Source organism: Physcomitrium patens, chromosome 17, assembly GCF_059467195.1.
Source record: "Physcomitrium patens ecotype Gransden chromosome 17, ASM5946719v1, whole genome shotgun sequence".
NCBI classification, from domain to species: Eukaryota; Viridiplantae; Streptophyta; class Bryopsida; order Funariales; family Funariaceae; genus Physcomitrium; species Physcomitrium patens.
The window spans coordinates 3,454,474-3,476,505 of record NC_143426.1 but is presented as its reverse complement, the minus strand read 5'-3'; the positions used below and the strand labels follow the sequence as shown (position 1 = coordinate 3,476,505).

Here is a 22,032-nt window from a genome sequence, read left to right as displayed (position 1 = left end):
AAGTAACTACCAATACTACTTCGTTCTAACTAATTTATGAATAAAATACAATTTTACCTTTCGAATTGGAGGTTCAAAGTTTACAGATTGTCTTGGATAAACATCTCAGTGACAATGAGTCATTATACTCTCCATTGGCAAAATTGGAAGAATTGGATGAAATATGGGCTACAATTCTTTTCAACATGGAAGCAACTCAAAAACGGTAGATGAGATACTATGATAGTAAATTACGTCCGAAGATTTTTATGCCCAATGATTTGATATTACTGTATGATAGCCAATTTACTCATTTTTCAAACAAATTTTAAGTTCACTAGTATGGATCGTATCGAGTGATTGAAGGCTTTTTCAATGGATCTATTCAATTGGAGGATTTCATGGGCCATTGATTCAGTACTCGCATTAACGGGAATCGATTATGATTATTTAATATATAAAACTCGAGACGGATTTTTATTTTTTGGGGAGAGGTGACTTCGAATGGACTTAGGATAGACCTAGGTAAGGTATAAGTGCATTAGGGTGTAGAGGTGGCTTAAAGGATAGTTAGTAATTACTAATGTGTTAAATGGGACGGAGGTGAAAAACGAACAGTATGGGTAACATGTTGTCATTATCACCAGGTAGTAAGAGAATAGGAGTGGGGCACCAGTTAAAGGTCATTTTGTGGTGTCATTTTGAGTTGTTTTTTTTTCTAAAATTACCATTTCTTATATTTCTTGTGTATTCGAGAGTAGTAGTTCCAGTTAAGAGTTTGAGAGAGTGAATGTCATCGCAATTGAAAGTACAAAGCGAGCTACAGACAAAGAGGATAATAGTCAAAATATGAGAGCTTAATGTGCATCAAAACCACTTTCTATGATAATTATTACCAATATGGAGCCGATGAAGTTAGATATCCACTAGATGCCGAGAAGAATGAAAGACTTTTGAAATACACAATTGTTCTAATTTTTGCACTAGTCAGATCGCTTACTATCAATTAATCTGTCATTTGTGGAGGAATATATTACAAATTATGATGTGGAGGATAGATCGAGTGTCGTACAAGGGCAAATTATTGGCATTGATGGAATAATCTTGATAAAGGTGTTGTTTCTCCCCATTCGAGAGATTGCGATAGAGGGTGATGACTTAAGCGACTTCAGTCCAGGAAGATATTTCAAGGGAGGTATGTCGGCCTTTGAGAGGTGCCAAAGTTGAGAGATTGTTAAGGCAATTGCACCGAAAATTGTGAAATGGTTCCGTTATCATATTGTAATTGCTTATAGTATATAAAAATTAATTAAAACATATTATATGTTAATAAATCTAGATGTGTGTTAGAATGGCTAGTAGATTAATTTAAAAGGAGTTGGTATAAGAAACTTTACTTTGTTTCTTTACTTGTTTATATTTTGACATTAAATATATATATATATATATATATATATATATATATATAGGACCTAAATATTTAGTATGAAGCCTTGGGAGAAGGTGGAAGGCTGGTAGGAGGCTAATTGGGAGGGATGAAAGTAAGGCATGGTCGAATGAAGGCTAGGAATGGAGAACTTCATTCCTATTGGTCAAATACCATACCCAATGGGCTTTGAGGAGGCTTCACGCAACCTTAACAAGGATTTTGATGACTTCAAAGAAGGCATTCGGAGATTAGAAGCTAGGATTATAAAATTTAGAATTTGGAATATAATTTCTGTAGAAAATTAGAGAATTTGGAATTAAGATGAAGAAGTTATAGCCGTTTGAAGTTAAGGTATTAATTTAAGATATATTGTTACTCTTTTGAAGATACAAGGAGTTGTATAGTAAATTTTGATGATCAAAAGGTGCAAATAGAACTGCGATTCTAAGGCCTACATTTTTTATAAAAAAGTTATTACTTTTGAAGTTCATATGAAGGAGTTATAAGGAGTTGAAGGCGGCGCTTCCAACTCAAAGGCAATAATTGAGCGGTTTTGTTTATAGTAATGGTTGGAGCCATATCTTGAGTTTTCGGACGAATTTTTGGCTTCAACTTTTTGAAGAATGTAACATTTTGTGCTAAAAAGCTATACATATAAATTTCGTGGTATTTGAGCTTATATTTTGTGAGATACATAGAAAATTACAAGCAGGTGTATAAAGACAAGGATTTGAAGCGGCTGTTAGGTTTTTCAAGATATCTCAAGATCCGCAATGAATTTGCAGTTGAAATATGTTGTAGAAGTTAATAAGAATACATCAGTACTTCATGTAAAATTTGAGTTTGTTTGGATGGTCGGATTAGGAGATATGAGGTGTTGAAGTATGGAAAAATCTCCACATAAGAATATACAAGGTTTTAAAGGATTTATCATATTTTGGATGTTGTTGGTTACTTGAGGCTTGTGTATTTGGTGTAATTGCTCAAAAAGAAAATTTTATGTATAAAATTAGGGCTTCCTTTATTTTGAAGCTTGATTGAATAATTAATAACAGCCAGAAGTCCAACGTTTTCTTGAGGCAAATTCTTTCTACCTTGACACCGTTTTGTGGTGAGGCGATTAGAATTGTATTGATACCCCATATATATGTCCAAACAGTTATTATATGCAGTAGTAAGAGTACTTGAAGGAATGGTGTTTAACTAGACAGCTTATATAGCCACTCGTATTTATGCGGAGATAGGAGCCAAGTGGAAATTAGAGAAGTTCACATATTTACTTTGTTCCAATTATGTGTGTGCTGTGATGGTGCACATATTACGTCAAACACTGCCAAAAGAGAAAAGTCTTATATCAGTGCCAGTGCCTCCATAGAGAGAATGAAATTTGTTGGCACAGAATGTCAATACAACAGATGTAATATATGAAATTGGAGAGTCAAGTCATATAGTGGCACAAGGGGTCATTCCAATTATTGAATCAGAACGAGTTCCAATTTATTTCACGATAGAGGAGGAGAATGAAATCCCAATTTCAATGGATATTAATCAGTTGGCATTTCCACAGGGTCGATTGTCTGAAGGAATATCTCTTAAAAATGGTTTATTGAGGCACATTTCACAAATATATTATATGGTGCGAGCATTGGATGTAGAGGGCAGTAACAAAAAGGATTAAGAAGATAGTAAGAAGGTGATATCAGAGCAAAACTGAAGAATTGAAGAGCAAGAATGGACTATAAAAGAAATTGGAGAATCTAAGCTAGTATTGGAGCAAAAATTGATTCACCAATATGAAACTTCGATGAAAGAAAAAGAATACATCTTACAGATTGTGGAAGGACAATGGGACGAATTGATCTAAAATCGCAAGACATGGAATTTGGAATGGAAGAAATTTAAATGCTAGTTGCAAGCAAAACGAGACAAGGCAGAGTTATTGACGAAAGAAAAAGCGGCATTGAATGACCTATCTAGATGCAAAACGGAGAAGTTGAGGTCCAAAATCAAAGTTTTACAAGCTAAGGTGGCAAAATTGACGGAAGAGTTAATAGTGAAGAGCCAGTCATAAGCTTCAATTGAAGCTATTTCAGAATGGATGAGTCAGCAGCAACATCAGTTGGAACTCCATGATGCCTAGATCTTAAAACTGGAGGCTTAAGTCAAGTATAATGAAGATCTCTCAAACTAGTTGAGGAAGGAGTCGATGGACGGATTGGAGGAGGAAGAAGATTTGAATTTAGAACCAGAATTGGTAGAACCTTCATTAGACAATGCAACAAACGATCAATTGGGTGGGCTAGAGGAAATAATAACTTTGTAGAGATTTGTTAAGTAGTTATTAGATAGGTAACAATTCTATATTTGCGAGGATGCTGCATAGATAGGAGTAGGGCTATGTAGAATAGATATTAATTTGTTTCTATAAGATATTAATAAAATAGACTAATAGTCTATAGAATAGTCAGTTCAAGAGGATGGATGGTTAACTTAGTTATTAAAAGCAGTTAATTACAAGTTTACTGTTAGAATCTGAGAATAAAGAATAAATATATAAGAGTTATAGAAGTTAGTCTCAATGCCAGACTGTGGTAGTCATGAGCTGGGGTGAGCTTGGTGCTATCTCTTTGTTTCCTTATTTTCTTTGTTATTGAAGAATAATGGATAGTTTTTGAATACTGAGAAATGAGTCTGTGGAATAAAATAGAGATTGATTTATGAGTTATTGATTATGTAATTGGAGCACTGAGTGATTGAATTATATGAAGAGTTATTGGAAGATTATGATTTTTGTTTATTGAAAGTTATGTGTGTTTTGACAGAAGAAGTCTGTGATTACAAAAATTATGTGAATTTAGATTATTAAAGTGAAGTCTATTATTTTTGGTGTTGGGTGGAAATTATGTATTTTGAGCGGTCTTTTGAGAGAGCAAGGTTGTACACTATTGTTATCAGTTGATGAAGGAGTATTGTTACTGGAAGAAAGTATTGTAGTATTTCTTGGTGTTTTAGTGGTTCAGAATACGATTAATTGTGTGACCCTAACAAGTGAAACTCATGCACTCAGTCTTTCTCTATGTTCAAATTCTCCTATACAAGTTTATTCTGAAAGGAATTGTAGAATAAGTAAAATGATAATCACACTGCTAGGAGTTGTTCCTACCTCTAATAAAATTAGCAAACATCAAGAGTATCTTCTAAGTTCGAAATATCAAATATATTGTATCTCACCATCTATTTGAGGAAAAACATGTCATTCTAGAAGAACTCCATCTCGATTGCGTCGTCTTCATGGTTGTGATAATTGTAATGTTTCATCGACCAAGTCAACAAACAAAGATACTTCAGTCAAATCCATGGGTTATTAGTTCTCCATCTCTTCAGCTTTACAAATACAAAGATGTTACAAACAAAGATTGAAAGTAGAATGTTATCCTCCCTAGATCTTATTTCTTTTATAAAAAAAGTCTTTATTTTAATTTTGATAGATGTTGTCGATGAAAAGTCTCTATCTTCTTTGCTACATTTGAAAGATTCTTTGTTGGCTTCCATGTAAATTTACTAATATTATATCTATGCCAATTAATAAGATATTCCAACTTATTTTGGCATTGCCTTGAGTGTAAGATAAGACTTCTTTTTCTTCAAATTCTTTATTATTGTCCACTTCTATAAGATGAGGTGGAGCTTGTTTTTTTTTTTTTGATATATCTATTGTCTTGTATGGTTTAAGAAGAGACACAAGGAATACTAGATGGATTTTTATTGACTTCGATAGGTATAAATAATATACAAGTAGATTGATTTGTGTAAAAATAAGAAATGGTCCAAGCATACAATAATCCAACTTGTTATAAGGATGAGTAGTCTTGATATTGCAATGAAGTAATCACACCTTATCATCCACATAGAATAGTAGTTGTTTCTTTTGATAGACATCATCATTGATCTTTTATTGTTCTTGAGCTTCTTTTAACTACACCTTCATTGCTGTATCTAGCTATGACAAATGATTTGTCAAATCTTCCACCATAGGATTATCAACTTCTGAAAAGTCAAAAGTATCAAGTTGTGGATGATAACCATAATTGGTAAAGAAAGGTGTTTGTTTTGTAGAAGAATGTATTGTGTTATTATAAGCAAACTCTGCTAATGGCAAAAAAGTTGTCCAATCATCTTGTTAGTAGTTGATAGTATATCTTAAGTATTGCTCCAAAATTTGATTAATACACTTTGTTTATGCATCAGTTTGAGGATGGAATTCTGAAAATAGTTTTATATCTACTTTTAGAATCTTGAAAAGAGTCTACCAAAATCTTAATACAAATTGAGTTCTCCTAAGAGATATAATATCCTTGGATAATCCATGATAGGAATAGATATTGTCAAAAAAGAGTTTAGTTGTTTCTTTACCTATGATAGATTTTGTATATGGTACAAAATATGCCATCTTGGTAAAACAATCTATTTTCATGAATATAGAGTCATAAGAACCTCAGATTAGAAGATTCGTGATGAAATCCATAGAAACAAAAGACCATAGTTGTTTTAGAATAAGTAATGGTTGAAGAAGTCTGTAAGGTCAATGATCAAGAGTTTTTGATCTTGAACAAATCTTGCATGATTGAATGAAGTCTTTCATACCCTTCCATATTTGTGGCTACCAAAAATCTCTAGATATAAGCTCTAAAGTCTTATTGTATCCAAAATGTCCTACTGCTGAAAAGTCATGACATACTTGAAGAATACATAATTGTGCTTCTTCTTTTAGAACATATAATCGACCTTTAAAATAGAGTAGGTTGTTTTTGAACTCAAACTTAGAAGTATCTTGGAACTTAAAAGAAGGATTCATGATATTGTGAATAAGAAGATTAGAAGACATGCTTGATTGGATTTAATTCTTAATAGTAGAATCAACAATCAATATTGATTTCATTACTTAAAGATGAAAATACTCTAATTTCAAAAAAATCATTCATTGTTGATCAAAAGATACATCTCCTTCTTTTGGTATAAGATAAGAATGTCTAGAAAGGGCGTCTAATAAACCTTGTTGTTTTTTTGGTTGATACATGATCTTGAAATAAAATCTTGATAAAGACATACTCCAACAAGCTTGGTGACAATTCAAAAAATATGTTGACATGAAGTACTTAAAATTCTTATGGTTCATATAAATAGTGACCGGATTAGAGGCGCCTTCTAGATGATGATGCCATTCTTAAAATGAATCCACGATTGCAAGAAGCTCTTTGTCATGATTTCATAATTAATCTTGGTTGTTAAAAAAAATTTGGAATAAAAAGCTATTGCGTGAAGTTTATTATATATTTCTATTTGTGATAGTATGGCACCTAAAGCAAAGTTTGTTGTGTTTGTTTCCATAAAAAATATCTTAAAAAAGTCAACACAATATAAGATTGATGCAAAAATAAAGACTGAATTTAAAGCTTCAAAAGATGCTTCAGCTTCTTTGTTCCATTTAAGTTTTTCTTTGCAAGTCAAATGTGTAAGTAGGGCTACAATTCAAGAGAAGTCTTTGATGAAGATCCGATAATAGTTGGCAAAGTCCAAAAAGCATTAGACATCTTGTACCATATTTGAAATCTTCCATTTTATAATAATTTGAACTTTCTTAGGATCCATCATAAGTCCATCATTTGAAATGATATCTTAAGAAGTCAACTTAAGTAGTGTAGAATATATAATTTTCTATCTTGGCATAGAATTTTGTATTTCTTAATTTTTATCATACACGACAAACATGAAGTTCATGTTCATTTGTATTCTTAGAATAGATCAAGATGTTGTCTAAATAACAGACTGTCCAAAAATTCTCAAAAAACATCATTCATTAGATGTTGAAAAGCTATCAATGTATTTATAAGTCCAAAAAGCATGACATTGTATTCAAAATATCCATATCTAGTTCAAAACGTAGAATTCCATTCATCTCCTTCTTTAATATGTACTAGATTGTATACTCTCCTTAGATCTATTTTTGTATAGATCTTAGCTTGATTTAATTGATTAAAAAGTCTAAATATCAAAAATAGAGGATACCTATTGTTGATGATGATCTTATTGAATCTTTGATAATGAATACACATCCGCAATGATCCATCTTTCTTCTTCATAAATAAGATTGGAACTCCTATTGGCAATGTCGGGGTAGAGAGGTTTTGCCTCAAGAAAGTGATGGGCTTTTGGTTGTCACTAATTGCTCAATCAAGCTTAAAATAAGGAAACCCTAATTTTATATATATAAGTTCTCCTTTTGGGACAATTATACCAAATACTTAAGTCTTAAATAACCAACAACATCCAAAATATGGTAGAAGTACTCTAAAACCTTGTATATCCTTGTGTGGAAATTCTCTCGAACCTCAACACCTGATAACTCTTGATCCAACCGTCCAAACAAGATCAAAATTTATACGAAGTACTGATATGTTGTTATTAATTTGTACAACAAATTTCAACCGCAAATTCGTCGCGGATCTTGAGATATCTTCAAAACCATAACAGTCGCTTCAAACCCTAATCTTTATATACCCGCACGCAATTTTCTTCATATCTCACAAACCATAAGTCCAAATGCCACGAAACTTATGTATATAGCTTTTTAACACAAATTTTTACATTCCTCCAAAGTTTGAGCCAAAATTTCGTTCGAAAACTCAAGTTATGGCTCCTAACACTACTTTGAACAAAACCGCTCACTTACTGCCTTTGATTTGAATGCACTGTCTTTAACTCCCTATAACTCCTTCACATAAACTCCAAATGCAAAATTTCCTTTGCAAAAGATGTATGTCTTGAAGTTGCCCTTCCAGCAGCTTCTTCCGATCTCCAAAAGCTTCCGTAAGACTCCTCTTAAACTCAAAAGAGTAGCAGTAGGTCTCAAATTGACACCTTAACTTCAAACGACTATAACTTATTCATCCTGACTCCAAACCCTATAAAATTTGTACAAAAATTGTAGCCAAAATCCTAAACTTTACAATCCTTGCCTTCGATTTCCTAATTGCCTCTTTGAAGTCGCCGAAACCCTTATCAAGGTCGCGGGCAGCCTCCTAAAAGCCCATTGGGCATGGATTTCGACCAATGGAGATGAAGATCCTTATTTCTACCTTCATCCAACCATGCCTTGGTTTCATCCCTCCCAATTAACCTCCTATTAGTTTAAATCTTCATCGTTAGTCCCTTATCTCCTCTCAAAGCTTCATACTTAACATTAAGGTTCTATAACTTTTATATACTATAATCAAACTAAGTAAGGAAAACAAAATAAAGTTTTTTCATACCAACTCTTTTTAATTTAATCTATTATCCACTCTAACATACATTTAGATTTATTAAAATTTAATGTGTTCTAACTAATTTTTACATACTATAAGCATTTACACTACGACAGCGATTTTGAATGGTGTATGAAATTCTTGGCCAAATTTTCTTTAATATATTCCTTGAGTTCAGCTAATTCATTTTGCAATAAACTATAAATTGGTCCAAATGGCAGTTGTCTTACTTCTTGAAGGTCAATTGAACAGTCATAGGAATGATGTTCTAAAAAAGTATTTGTATTCTTGAATATATCTTAAAACTCTTGATATTGGCTTCAAATGCCACTTGAAGTCTTTGTATCATTAGAAACAAGTGAGACATAAATGACACAAGGTGATGCTTCTTTTGCAACATATAAGAAAGCTCTTGCACCTATAAATATAAGTTTTATTGTGCTAGACTTATGACTTTCTACTAGATTAATTTCACTCTTAATTATATTTTTAGAAAAATGAAGAATATAAAGAATCTAATCTATGCAAGGATTGTATTTTTCCAATCAAGATAAATCTAAAATTATTGGATTAAAAAGAGATCTAATTATATTGAAGATTATACAACTACTATGACCATTTATTGCTATATCTATAGGAAATGTTTCATAAGTAACATCTCCAGAAGATAATGAATGACCATCTATGATTTCTATATGAATAGGTTTAATTTTTTGTACTAGTAGTATTTTATGTATTTTAACAAATTTTATGTCTAAGAAGCAAGCTAAGGCTCCTAAATTTATCAAAGCGAAGGCTTTATAATTATTAGATTCTAAATGTATATCTATTGTAAAACAAGAAGATGGTTCTGAGGATTTTGTTGCTTCTTTGGATAATATTGAGCAATGTATTTAGGTTCTCTATAATATAAGCACAATCCTTCTTGACGGTGATGAGTCTTTTTTTGCTTGGTAAGAGGTTTAAAATGTACCACATCAATTTACATATCCTCTAATTTTGAATATATGTATTGAGAAGATGTTGGTGTTGCCATCAAATTGTAATAAATTTGAGGCCCACTTGTGCAATTCTCAAATCAAATTTCAAAAAGTTGATTGTCATACTTCACAGTAAAGTCAATTACTTGACTCAATATTTAAGGATCAGATAAGTTGAGCATCAATTTCTTTACTTCATATTATAATCTATAGAGAAATTGGCTAATAAATGCAGTAACATTTCAATTAATATCAGTTACAAGTTGTCAAAATTATAAAGCATATAATGTTACAAATCGATTCCTCTATTGTAAAAAATGGATCTTCTTGATTGCAATACAAGTTGAATCATGTTTTTCATACATGAACTAAAATTTTACTAAAAATACCTCTAGATTATCTAATATTGGATCTATTCATTCAAGAAAAAATAAAAACTATGATAGTGCTAAACTTGAAAGAAGTGTATCAATGAATCTAACTTGTGATCCTGAAATTGGATAGCTTTGAGATTAAAATTCAATCACAAGTTGTACTTGATTGATAAATCCTCAAAATTTAGATCTTGTACCATTAAACTTCTTGGGTATGATAACTCTTGGTTCTTTAATACTTGAAGGATGTTCTACTCTGAGTGGAGGGACATGATTTGATGGAGATGTTGACGAAGCTCTAATCATCTCTATATCCTTACTTCCTGCCATTCTTATTGATCCTTGTAGTAATAAGCTAAGTTGATACAATGCAAGCATCAACTCCTTCAATTGCTCTTGCATGTGTGCCATAGTACTCTTCATTTTAATAAGCTCGATCATAATAACACTCAAAAAAATATCTAATAGCACTCAAGATAAGTAGAAGAAAGGACTTAACGACAAAAAAAATAGTAAGAATAACATCAGTATAGAAGAAGATAAGTAACTTCTAATATGCTTATGTCTTATCATGAAAAAGGAGTAATCCAATCTCAATCAAGATAAGATAAAGCTTTGATATTGTGAGTATACTCTTATCAATCTGTCAAAGACATGAATTGGAAGATGATGCATAAACCAATGAAATCCGTGTCAAAGAAAAAGTGACAAAATAGAAATAAGATCTTTATATATACTATCTAACTAGGGATTACATTGTAATATTATATAGGACCTCTAATATGTGTTGACTTTGTATGATACATGCCTTGACTTACAAGGCAAGTTTTTCTATATGTTTGCCACATAGTTAGCTTGCTCTTCAAGCTACCAACATGTGTGGCACATGGTTAACTTATTGACCAAGTTTTTAACCTAAAAGTCAACAATGGACACCTATAAAATCAAAGTAGTATCTATAAAGCTTTTAGAAAGCTTCCTTAGAAGATATTATAGAATTAACTTATTTTTACCTACTTCTATCTACTTCTACATATTTATATAGGGAATTATTGGCTTACATGTGTATGTCCATGACACGTATAAATTCTATAGAATGTTGCCTGATAGCTCCTAATTAGATAGCATATATAGAAGTAAAAGTAAATCCTTCTTCACTCTTGTCAATGTCTTTTAAATCCTTAGTCTTATTTCAAGACTTTCTAGACTTTTTATCTTTAAAAATAGCCATTCTAATTTTAATACTATATTAATTTTGAATGAATATCTATTCTTTTTTACTAATACAAGAATGTATTGAGTTTTAATTTATTAGAATTCATGTCTTTGACAATAAATCACCATTATAGAAATCAAATATTAAAATATATTATTTTTAAGATGAAGTATTATATAAAATCTTGCTTGAGAATGTATCAAGTACTTAGTTATGAAAGATAAAAGAAAATTACAACAACAGGTTCTAACAACTCAAATTGAATCATCTATAAATTACAATTAAAGCTTAACAAATATAATCAAATATTGATCAAGTTAAATTAAATTTTTAAATAAATTATATAAAAAAGATAAATAAATCTCAAATAAATCTTAATTGAATCTTAATCAAATCCCAAAAAAATCCTTATAAAATCTTTGAAAAATTCTAAATAAATTCTAATCAATTCTAATAATAGTAATCAATCTTAAAAAAATCTTAATCAAATCTTAGACAAATCTTAATCATATTTTAAAAAAAATTTAAACAAATCATAAAAAAAAACTTAATCAAATCTTAGGTAAATCTTAATTGAATTTTAGAATTTCTTTAGATAAATCCTAATCAAATCCTACGCAAATCTTAATCAAATTCTAGATCTTAAATCAATCTTAAATCTTAAATAAATTCTTAATAAATCTTATGGTAAATTAAAAATTTTATAATTGATTTCAACTCAAATTTTTCACACCTCTTAACAACTAAGCTTGCAATAAATAAAAATATTTGTAAAAAGATCCAACTTATTAAATAAAAGATAAATCCTAAAAACTGCTTGGATGTTAGCTAGCCTCTTTTTCCAATCTTGATGCTAAACTTTTTAAGCCAAAATATCTTAATTCTATGATTAAATATCTTTCAAAATTCAAATATATGTTGGAACTTAATTCTACTATCTATATATGCAAATTTCACTTCAATCCAACTAGCAGATTGCTATAGATCTTAAAAACCGTCACTAATCTTTAAAACCCTATTCTAAGATCCTAATCCACTTAAACTTCAATAATCTTCAATAAAATCCTTTAATCATGCTCAAATTTACAACATGTAATAAAAAAAATCATAATCACAAACCTACAAATTTTTATCAATAGATCTATTACCAAATATACAAAATACTCTTAAATGTAATTTTTTTTTATTGCACAAAAATTACATTTACGAACACAATTTTGAATTTGCAATGCTCTTATAAAGTTATTTTAAACTAAAATTATTCAAAATCCATGTTCAAAAAAACCTTATAAAGTCTTCTCTCAAATCTTATTCTCTAATTTGCAAGAGAACCTTGAAGTCACTATAGATGCATGGTTTTGTGCCTTAAGATCTAATTTCAATCTTGCTTGGCAATTGGTCCTTTCCTAATATCAATTCTTATTTCTTTAAGGTAATTTTTGCTAAAATCAACTTCTAATTCTTTTTTACATATGTCTATATTCTTTATTTTTCTAATCTACCTTATTTTGCCTTATTTTTGGCCTTACAAAGTAAGTAGAAGCCTACTTTGCATAGAGGCAGTATTTGCACTTTTAATTTTACTATCTTTTGACTATTATCTATATTTCTAAGATAATTTGCTATAATATTTTGAAATAAGATCTTCTATAATGTAACATTTTTTTCACTCTTTTACATATTAGTCGTATTCCATCACAACAACAATTTGATGAATCTCAGATTTTATCAACTAATGTAATAAGTTAAATATTCATCATGTATTTTTTTCTTAAAAAGAAAGGTAGTATAATAGATGCTTATTTAATTTAAGTTTAAAAAAATAAAATAAATATAAATTAAATATATTCAATAAAAACTTTGAAAAAAATTCTTAAACAAGATTAAATCTTTAAAAATACAAGACTTTAGTTCTTGATTCTATAAGCCTTATAGAATTTTTTTTTAAGCTTCTTTAAGGTTTTTTTTTGTAGTTAGTATGTAGAGACAAGAATAAGGCCAACGTTAGTCTTATCAATGCCTTTCTTATATTCTAATCCTAATTTAAAGACCTCTAGTTTCTTTGTACTTAGTAATAGTCATTTTAGTTCTTTAATATCTTATATATATATTTTTTGTTTATTTCTTCTTTCTTTAATGATATATGACTATATTATCTTTTATTTTTTATGAAGATGTATATCTTTTATATCTTCTAAATACTAAAATTTAATTATTTTAATTTTATTATTAGGTAGTTTAATAGATGCTTATTTAACTTAAGTAAAACAATTATCAATTGAAGTAGATGTAAATAGAATATATTCCTTAAAAACTTTAAAAAAAATTCTTAGATAAGACTAAATCTTTAAAATATAAGACTTGTAGAATCAAGAACTAAATTCTTATATTTTTATACCTTAAATTAGGATTAGAATATTATATATATAGATATATATATATATATATATATATATATATATATATTATTTTTTACTTCTTCTTTCTTTAATGATAGATGACTATATTATCTTTTATATTTTTTCAAGATTTATATCTTTTATATCTTTTGAATACTAAAATTTAATTATCTTTAAAAAAAATTAAGAGTGATAATAATCCAATTTAAAGAAGAATTTTTTATAATAATTATTTAAGATTTTTTTCCTAGTATTATAAAAAATAAATTTTAACATCATCCTTTAAGACATGAAATTTTTCCTACAATTTTAATGTGGATTTGTCTTCTTGTAAGTTATAACTCTCTCATTTTTTATCTTCAAATCTGAAACTTTTATCTACATTGTAAAGAATTTTAATCTCTTTTGATATACTATCTAAAAGAAATGAAAGGTTTGTTAAAATTATAATTCAATTTCAAAACTTGATGTGCTTTTATTCTTCATATATGTAAATAATAAAAATAAAGTAAAACATAAGGACTTAAAGTTTATATTTTTTATAATTAAAAGAATTTAATAAAAAATTGATACTTAATGAAATTAATGTAGATTAATATCAAATTAGCACAAACATAATTTGATATATTTAATTAAAAATATAGCTTATATTTTAAAATAGAAAATCAAGAATTTTAAATAAATAATAGATAAAAACATTCTCCAATAATGAAGAGATAGTTTCCAAAGATCAAAAAGACCCAATGCCACACATGTAATAAGATTAAAAAAAATAATGACTGAGGATAAAAATAACCTTTATCTTATTTCTTTCTCTTTTATTACATGTGTACATATATATAGATAAAAAGTGTTTGCAAAAGTAGATACTTGTTGATAAAATAACAAAAAAAAATATCTAAGAAACATTGACTCTCAAGTGTATTTTGACTTTTAACAATACCTAGATTTTTAAGCATAAGTTGGTTTTTAAACATTCTATGATTTCAAACCTCTTTAAAAGAGATTGTACCACTTATGCAACCCACACAAATCTCCCATTTACAAAACGCTCTGCCAACTTCATTTCTACATTCAATTAAAAATTATCACAACCGAGAAAGAATATAAAAGAAAAAGAAAAAAAAAAAAGAGACTACATTCCAATAGTGAAAAACAAGCACAACAACAAATGTGTTCAAAGGATGTTCCAAAAAAACCATCCTCACTCACTCCCTTCATACTCACTCCCTTCACACTCACTCCCTTCATACTCACTCCCTTCACACTCACTCCCTTCATACTCACTCCCTTCACACTCACTCCCTTCACAATGAGGGATGGTCTAGGATGGTCTCAGAAGGGCACTTTTCATCAATGCAACGTGCAGCAGGAAGAGACAGTGCACTGCTGCAATGCACGTTTTATGGATTGAGATGGTGATTTCGTTTACTTGCTTGATTGCTTGTGATTGATATCTTAGTTATTCCCTTTCCTCTGTCCTCTTTCCTTATCGTGTTTTCTTCCCACTGTTCACAGTCCTCAGCCAGCTTTCGCGAGTGCTTCCAAGGCACGTCTCCAGCTTATACGACGGCTCGAGCTTGCACAGAACGGGAGGGTGCCTCTCATTGGCAGCATGGTGGCAAAGCAGTAGCAATGCTAGCCAGCTAGCTAACTCTAGAGACAGGCACAAACGCAACAGATTCTCACAACAAGACGTGAGTTTGAAGCACACGAAAGCTCAGGGTAGCTTTTCTTCAGCACGGGGTCCTCCTCTGCACTCTTCTGATCTGTACTCTGCTCTGCTCTTTCTATATTTGGTGCTTTTTTGGTCGTGGTTGCAGCGGTTGCATGCACGGGTGCCCACCTGGTGGATTGTCAGCGAAGGCTTTGATTCGGAAGAGTTCGGCTTGGGCGAGATTTGTTCTTACCACGTCATCTGGTGCTGTTTTTCGGCATTGTCACCTCGAGATATTTGTCGCCCAGGGCTGGTTTGAGAGACTGGAGTGTGATTGATACTCCGGTGGAGCTTGTGTTGGTGTCGGATTACGTCGATGCGAGAGTGGTTCGGGGCTGCCATACTAGCTTTGTAAGTATTCCGAACTTAGTGAGCGAAACAGTTTTGCCACACCGTGTGTGAATTACCCCGTTTTTTATTTTATTTTGTTTTATTTTTCTGCGCCGGATGAGAGGTTTTCCTGGAGTAGGTGGGTTCAAAACTGGTAATTTGGAACGAAAGATGATTTTTTTTTGTATATATATATATATATATATATACACTTTTTTTTTTTTTTTTTTTTTTTTTTTTTTTTGTGGTGACTGTCTCGCTATGTCGACGTCGCCCTGCTGAATTGGATTCAACTCGCGCTGCACTATTGGATCCTCTGCGTGTTCCCAAATTCTTAGATTTTTTTGGAGTAGAAATTGTAGGGTTTGATGCTGGCCACCCTGATTCTCCAGTTCGATTTAAGCCGAAGTGCATTGTCTGCAGTTATAAAAACTTCAATTTCTTGGTTGTTGAAATCGTCCGACCCATGTTTCTTGATAAGTTTTCTATTGCGCACTGGCTTCGCTTTCAAAAGGAATTAATACAAGTGTCAAATTGGGCACAGCTTATAATCAAGGAACACTACCGATTTCAGTGCTTCGATCAAGAATCTGATAGGGCGACGCGGACTTCAAACCCAGAAGAAACTTATCCAGCTAATGTAGCTGAAGTCCTATACTTAAGGACCTGCCCTTTGCTTTTGGAACAGTGAAAAGCTGTCTGTGATTTGGATCTACTTTTTGGTTGCTTCAGGTCTCTTTCAAAGCTCCCTTGAAGTCCTAGGATTTGAAGAAGAGAGATTCTCCATGACGACCATCGATGCTCCTCAAATTGTGTCTGAATTGCGTGCTACTCTGCGTACGGCGCGCACCAGGCCGGCGCAGTGGAGGCTGGACCAGATTCGCGCCGTTCTGAAGCTTGTGAATGAGAATGAAGATGATATTTATGCAGCTCTTCACTCCGATTTACACAAGTCGAACTATGAGTCCTTCCTCACCGAAGTAGACCTCCCCTACCTCTTTACAATGACATTGATTTCAATCTATTACACGGACAAAACCACAATTTTGCTCGAAACAAATGCTGTGACATAGAAACTAAAACGAAAACTAATCCTCACTTCGCTGTCGAGAAATGTAGGTCAATGTACTTGTTTCAGCTTGTAAATCAACGATGAAGAATTTGCACAAGTGGATGGCTCCTGAGAAGGTTAGTCTCTTTCCTATGAGTTACTTACAGTGGGTTACAGACCATTGTAGTGGAACTTATGTTAACCATGGTAAAGCAGGGCTGTAAGCTCAGACGATCGACAAGTTTTGGCAGAAGCATGTGATGAAGATTGACTTCTATGTTGCGTCTGCAGAAACCAATTCCATTGGCAGTTTGGCCCGCAAATGCTTCGGTGATTTCAGAGCCTCTTGGAGTGGCATTAGTCATTTCTCCATGGAATTTCCCTCTTCGTAAGTTTCCGCTCGTCTAACATTAAATAGTAGCGCAAGTAGACAATGTGGTTGTAGGTGCATTCTTTTCGCCCTAGTTTTTGAAGTAATCAGGAGGCCTCTGATACTTCTGATTTAAGTTTTGATGATTTTCGTGCATTTGTATAAAACATACTGCCCACGTTTCGGTTTGGGATCTGAATAATTTTTAATTAGGGTACATTCATAACTGAGGTTTGACATCATGATGATTGCGGCAGTGTTGGCGCTTGATCCCGTGGTTGGAGCCATAGCTGCTGGCTGTACAGTTTGTTTAAAAACATCAGAAATCGCTCCAGCGACCTCTGCTCTCCTGGCCAGATTGTTGCCGGAGTATGTGGACACCGAGGCAATCAAGGTAGTGGAAGGCAGCATTCCTGAGGTTACAGCGCTGCTCGAGCAGAAGTGGGACAAGATCTTCTATACTGGTGAATTTTTAGTAACCATCTTTTATGGCTCCCGAACAGAGTCTTACATAAAAGTCCCATTCAGCACAAATATCATATCTACTTGAATGGGTTTTCATTTTCTGATATTTTCAAACTCTTGGTTAGGATCGATGACATGTGGGGTTTGTTCATGTTTTGCTGAGACTGCAGGTAACGCCAAGGTGGGCAGGATTATCATGGGAGCTGCTGCAAAGCACCTCACGCCAGTGACTCTGGAGCTTGGAGGAAAGTGTCCCTTATTTATTGACGACTCGGTTGATCTGAAGGTAAGCTGGTTATTTCTCTTGAAGTTGAGTGTACGCTGCAAGATGCTGCGAAGGTGGTTGCTGTGTTTATCTCGTCTGTGCTTGTGAATTTATGTCTAATTTGGTCTGATTGGCAACAGTTAAGGTTACGGGATTTTTCATCACAATAAGCTAACTTCAAGCTATAAATTTCTGGAGGATACTACAGGTGGCATCAAAGCGAATCATGGTTGGAAAATATGGAAGTAATGCTGGTCAAGCGTGTATTTCGCCGGATTATGTCTTGGTTGAAGAACATTTTGCACCGACCCTGGTACATGTTTTCATTCTCGTCGACCTTATTTCTGGGTTTGTCAATTCAAGCTCTTGTTCTGATTACCCCTGGAGGTTGAAGAGACACAGCTGAAAAAGAGGGATTTGGGTCCTTCTCTTGCAGATCAAACAGCTCCAAAAGACACTTCTTGAGTTCTATGGACCAGATCCTAGCGCTTCCGTGGATTTGGCACGCATTATAAATAAGAATCACTTTCAACGACTGTCAAGCATGTTGGATGACCCCAGCATAGCAGATAAAATTGTGCACGGTGGTGAACGAGACGAGAAGTCATTGTAAGACGCTTATGCTTCTGACCCTGCTTAGCTCAGATCAAAATGCATGGTTTATGACTTAGTCTTTTAGTTGATACACATGATCATCAACACTGTCTATGGTTTTCTTTACAGATACATTGCTCCAACTTTGATAGATAACCCTCCATTGGACTCTCCTGTCATGGTCGAGGAAATCTTTGGCCCTATGCTGCCCATCATCACAGTAAGAATCTTAAACCCAGGTGTTTGTAAAGCAAATTTCCTTTATGTTTTTTTGTTTGATTTTGGTCCATCTCCCTGAGGAGAATGATCTTGACTTAACTCATGTGATATCACGTCTGGTAAGTTAAGAATCCACACTTGATAGGCCCATTAGCCTTGGAGGCGCTAAGAGATAATCTGTGGATTTGACCTGATTTCACATCCATTACTCTATCATATACTGGGTAAGGTGACTCTCAGTGACGCAAGTGTCTTACACATTTGGTATGATCCTGCTTACCAACTTTTATGGGTTTTGCTTGTGTGAGCAGGTTAGAAACGTCGATCATGCTTTGAATATTATTAACGACAAGCCAAAACCATTAGAAGTCTACGTCTTCTCAAACAACAAAGACCTATTCAACAGGTTTAGGGACGAAACATCTTCAGGTGGAATAGTGATGAACGACTGTGTTTTGCAAGTAAGTGGATTCTACTCTCATCAACGAAGTTTGCCGTTGTTTCTTTTGTCAAATTCGAGAGATGTAATCAATCATCCATGTGCAGTTCATCATTCCCGAGCTGCCCTTTGGTGGAGTGGGGGAGAGTGGCACAGGCGCTTACCATGGAAAAGCCACTTTCGACGCATTCAGCCACCGCAAGGCAGTCCTAGTGAAGAACATGGGGGGTGACGTCTTTGCAAGGTATCCTCCCTTCACGGTGAGGAAGCAAAGTCTGATTAAAGCGTTGCTTACTGGGACAATTATAGACATCATCTTAGCCGCACTGGGGTGGAGAAAGTAAATCTGATCTGGGGAGGAGATCGATCAGTAAGGCCAAAGCTTCTCCGGTGTCATCACACCAATCATTGCGTGCTAGTGCTGTAGCAAGTTAAACCACGCCTTGACAGAAGCTGGTCCTGCAATAAAAAGCTGATCAGCTGAAGGCAAGCACAGACCAGGCACAGACAGCCATGTTGTTGTGGACAGCATCACCCACCCGTCTTCGTCCTGTAGGGAGTTCGATCGGGACACTGCATGTGTGTTGATTTGTTGAGAAAGACTGCAACAAATGCAGACACCAGCACGACACCCTTGTCTCATCCTCCAAGTCATTTATTGGCCTTTATCTGCTGGCTCCAGCAGATACAATTGTCTTGTACTGCTGTAAAGATCTGTTTAACCTTGTACCTGCAAAATGGTGTTGAGAGGCCCACCAGTTTCTAAATATTATTAAAAGACATTTTTTCATATGCTCTCTTTGAAAAGAGAAAATACGTGTTTTTTTTCTTTAAAAAATTTAAGATATTTTATGGAAAGTATATTGATTTTTTTAAGTAAAAAACTAAACCAGATTTTGTATTTATGCATTATACACTTTGGTATGTTAAGGCAAAAACAAATTTAAAGATTCATGTTGCATTACATAACTTACAAATAATGATTAAATATTGATGTAATGTTGAATTTGGTGCCATTTAATGTAAAAAAATCAAAAATGAAAATTATTGTAGTAGAAATTGGAAGAATTATAATTAAAAATAAAAATTTAGAAATATCTATAAGATTTTTTTTCTTAAAATATTTAAGTAGTAACAAAAATCCAAAGTATACTATGATGTACATGTTTATATAGCATATATATATATATATATATATATATATATAGGAATAGATAGATAGATGAAAGATTTTTTTGAAAAAATATGGATTATTTGACATTCTTTAGATAGATTTACTTAATCAAAAAAATTAGGTATTAATATTTTATTTTATATTAGATTAATTTTTTAAAATTCTTAAAAAAATATAATAAAATATTCAAAATGATTTGATCATGTTAATTTATTCCGTAAATATTTTTTATATAAATAATTATGAAATATTATAAGCAAAAAGATTCAAAAGATAAAAGTAAAATATTTATCAGTTCAAGATGTTCTACTTAATTTTTGTATATTGCATAAATGTTTCTACAAAAATTAAAGCTCTTTTTAATTAATTTCAAATTAGTCTAAATATATATATATATATATATATATATATATATATAAAAATTTATTATATCTTTAATATCTATTAATATAAATAATTATATAAAAAAATTAATTAATATTAGAAATAGCTTGTTTAATAAAAATAATTATTTTAAGATAATAATAATGAATAAAAGCTACATATGTATAATTATTAATATTACATCTTTACTTAATATTGCTATAATTTAATTAATACATGTCACAATAGTGGAGAGGGAAAACGGAGGCAAGAAGACATAATGTTCTTTTGTGGTGGTCGTCTTAACCAATTAGTGAAAGGAATCAAGGTGCAATGCTCCTAAAAGAGTCTTCCAAGGCAAAGCTTTCAAAAAGAAATGTTTTTGGACTTTATTTGTAAAACTTGATTTTGAATTGAAGATGTTTTGTTTTTTTTTTTTTTTTTTTTTTTTTTTTTTTTTTTAACCTTCATCTTTGAAATTGTCTTTCTTTCAAATTGCAATGTATAAATGTAGAATAGATATTAGTTCGTTTTTGTAAGATATTGGTAAAATAGATTTATAGTCCATAGAATAGTCAGTTTAGGAGGACGGATGATTGATTCAGTTATTAAAAGCGGTTATTATAGGATTATGGTTAGAATCTGGAAATCAGTAGCAATTATATAGGAATTGTAGAAGTTTGTCGGAGAGCCAAACTTTGATAGTCATGAGCCAAGGGTAAGCTTGGTGCTTCCTCTTTGTTTTTTTTGTTTTCTTTGTTGTTGAAGAGTAATGGATAGTTTCTAAATACTGAGAAGTGAGTCTGTGGAATAAATCAGAGATTGATTTATGAGTTATTGATTATGTAATTGGAGTACTGAGTGATTAAATTATATGAGAAGTTATTGGAACATTGATTATGGATGGAAGATTATGATTGTTGTTTATTGAGAGTTGTGTGTGTGTGTTTCGATAGAGGAAGTCTATGATTACAGGAATTTTGTGAATTTAGATTGGTTGGAGTGAAGTCTGTTATTCCTGGTGTTGGATGGAATTTATTGAATTTTGAGCGGTCTTTTGAGAGTGCAGGGTTGCACATTGTGGTTATCAATTGATGAAGGAGTATTATTACTGGCAGATAACATTGTAGTGTTTCTTAGTATTTTAGTGGTTCGAAATATAGTTAATTGTGTGACTCTAACAAGTGAAACTCATGCGCTTAGTCTTTCTCTATGTTTGAATTCCCCTATACATGTTTATTCTAGAAGGAATTGTAGAATCAGTAAAACAACAATCACAATAAAGCAAAGATGTCAATGGAGAAGTGGCCATCTATTAATAAAAAAGAAATTTCTTCTAAATAAATAATGCCTTTATAGATATC

The 22,032-nt window shown here is 32.0% G+C and overlaps 1 protein-coding gene across 2 annotated transcripts; it reads left to right on the top strand.

Annotated features, from left to right (window-relative positions):
* Positions 1-15,123: 15,123 nt before the first annotated feature.
* Positions 15,124-19,921, top strand: LOC112294761 (aldehyde dehydrogenase). Of its 2 annotated transcripts, XM_090244067.1 has the most exons (12): positions 15,213-15,378; positions 15,505-15,749; positions 16,461-16,708; positions 16,848-16,916; positions 17,071-17,167; positions 17,407-17,613; positions 17,785-17,900; positions 18,088-18,192; positions 18,316-18,488; positions 18,603-18,693; positions 19,004-19,153; positions 19,239-19,921. In XM_090244067.1, the coding sequence occupies exons 3-12, from the start codon at positions 16,514-16,516 to the stop codon at positions 19,473-19,475; spliced, it is 1,440 nt and encodes a 479-aa protein (XP_090100193.1). In that variant the 5' UTR covers positions 15,213-15,378; positions 15,505-15,749; positions 16,461-16,513; the 3' UTR covers positions 19,476-19,921. The 2 variants fall into 2 exon arrangements, with proteins under 2 accessions (XP_090100192.1, XP_090100193.1); XM_090244066.1 differs by having other exon boundaries at positions 15,124-15,749; positions 16,273-16,708.
* Positions 19,922-22,032: the final 2,111 nt, after the last annotated feature.

Bases quoted from the DNA above. Each gene is read 5' to 3' on its own strand.
- LOC112294761 (XM_090244066.1), top strand. From the start codon at position 16,514: ATGACGACCATCGATGCTCCTCAAATTGTGTCTGAATTGCGTGCTACT. The intron at 17,168-17,406 runs GTAAGTTTCCGC...TGATTGCGGCAG, and splicing joins TCCATGGAATTTCCCTCTTC to TGTTGGCGCTTGATCCCGTG. The intron at 19,154-19,238 runs GTAAGTGGATTC...ATCCATGTGCAG, and splicing joins TGAACGACTGTGTTTTGCAA to TTCATCATTCCCGAGCTGCC.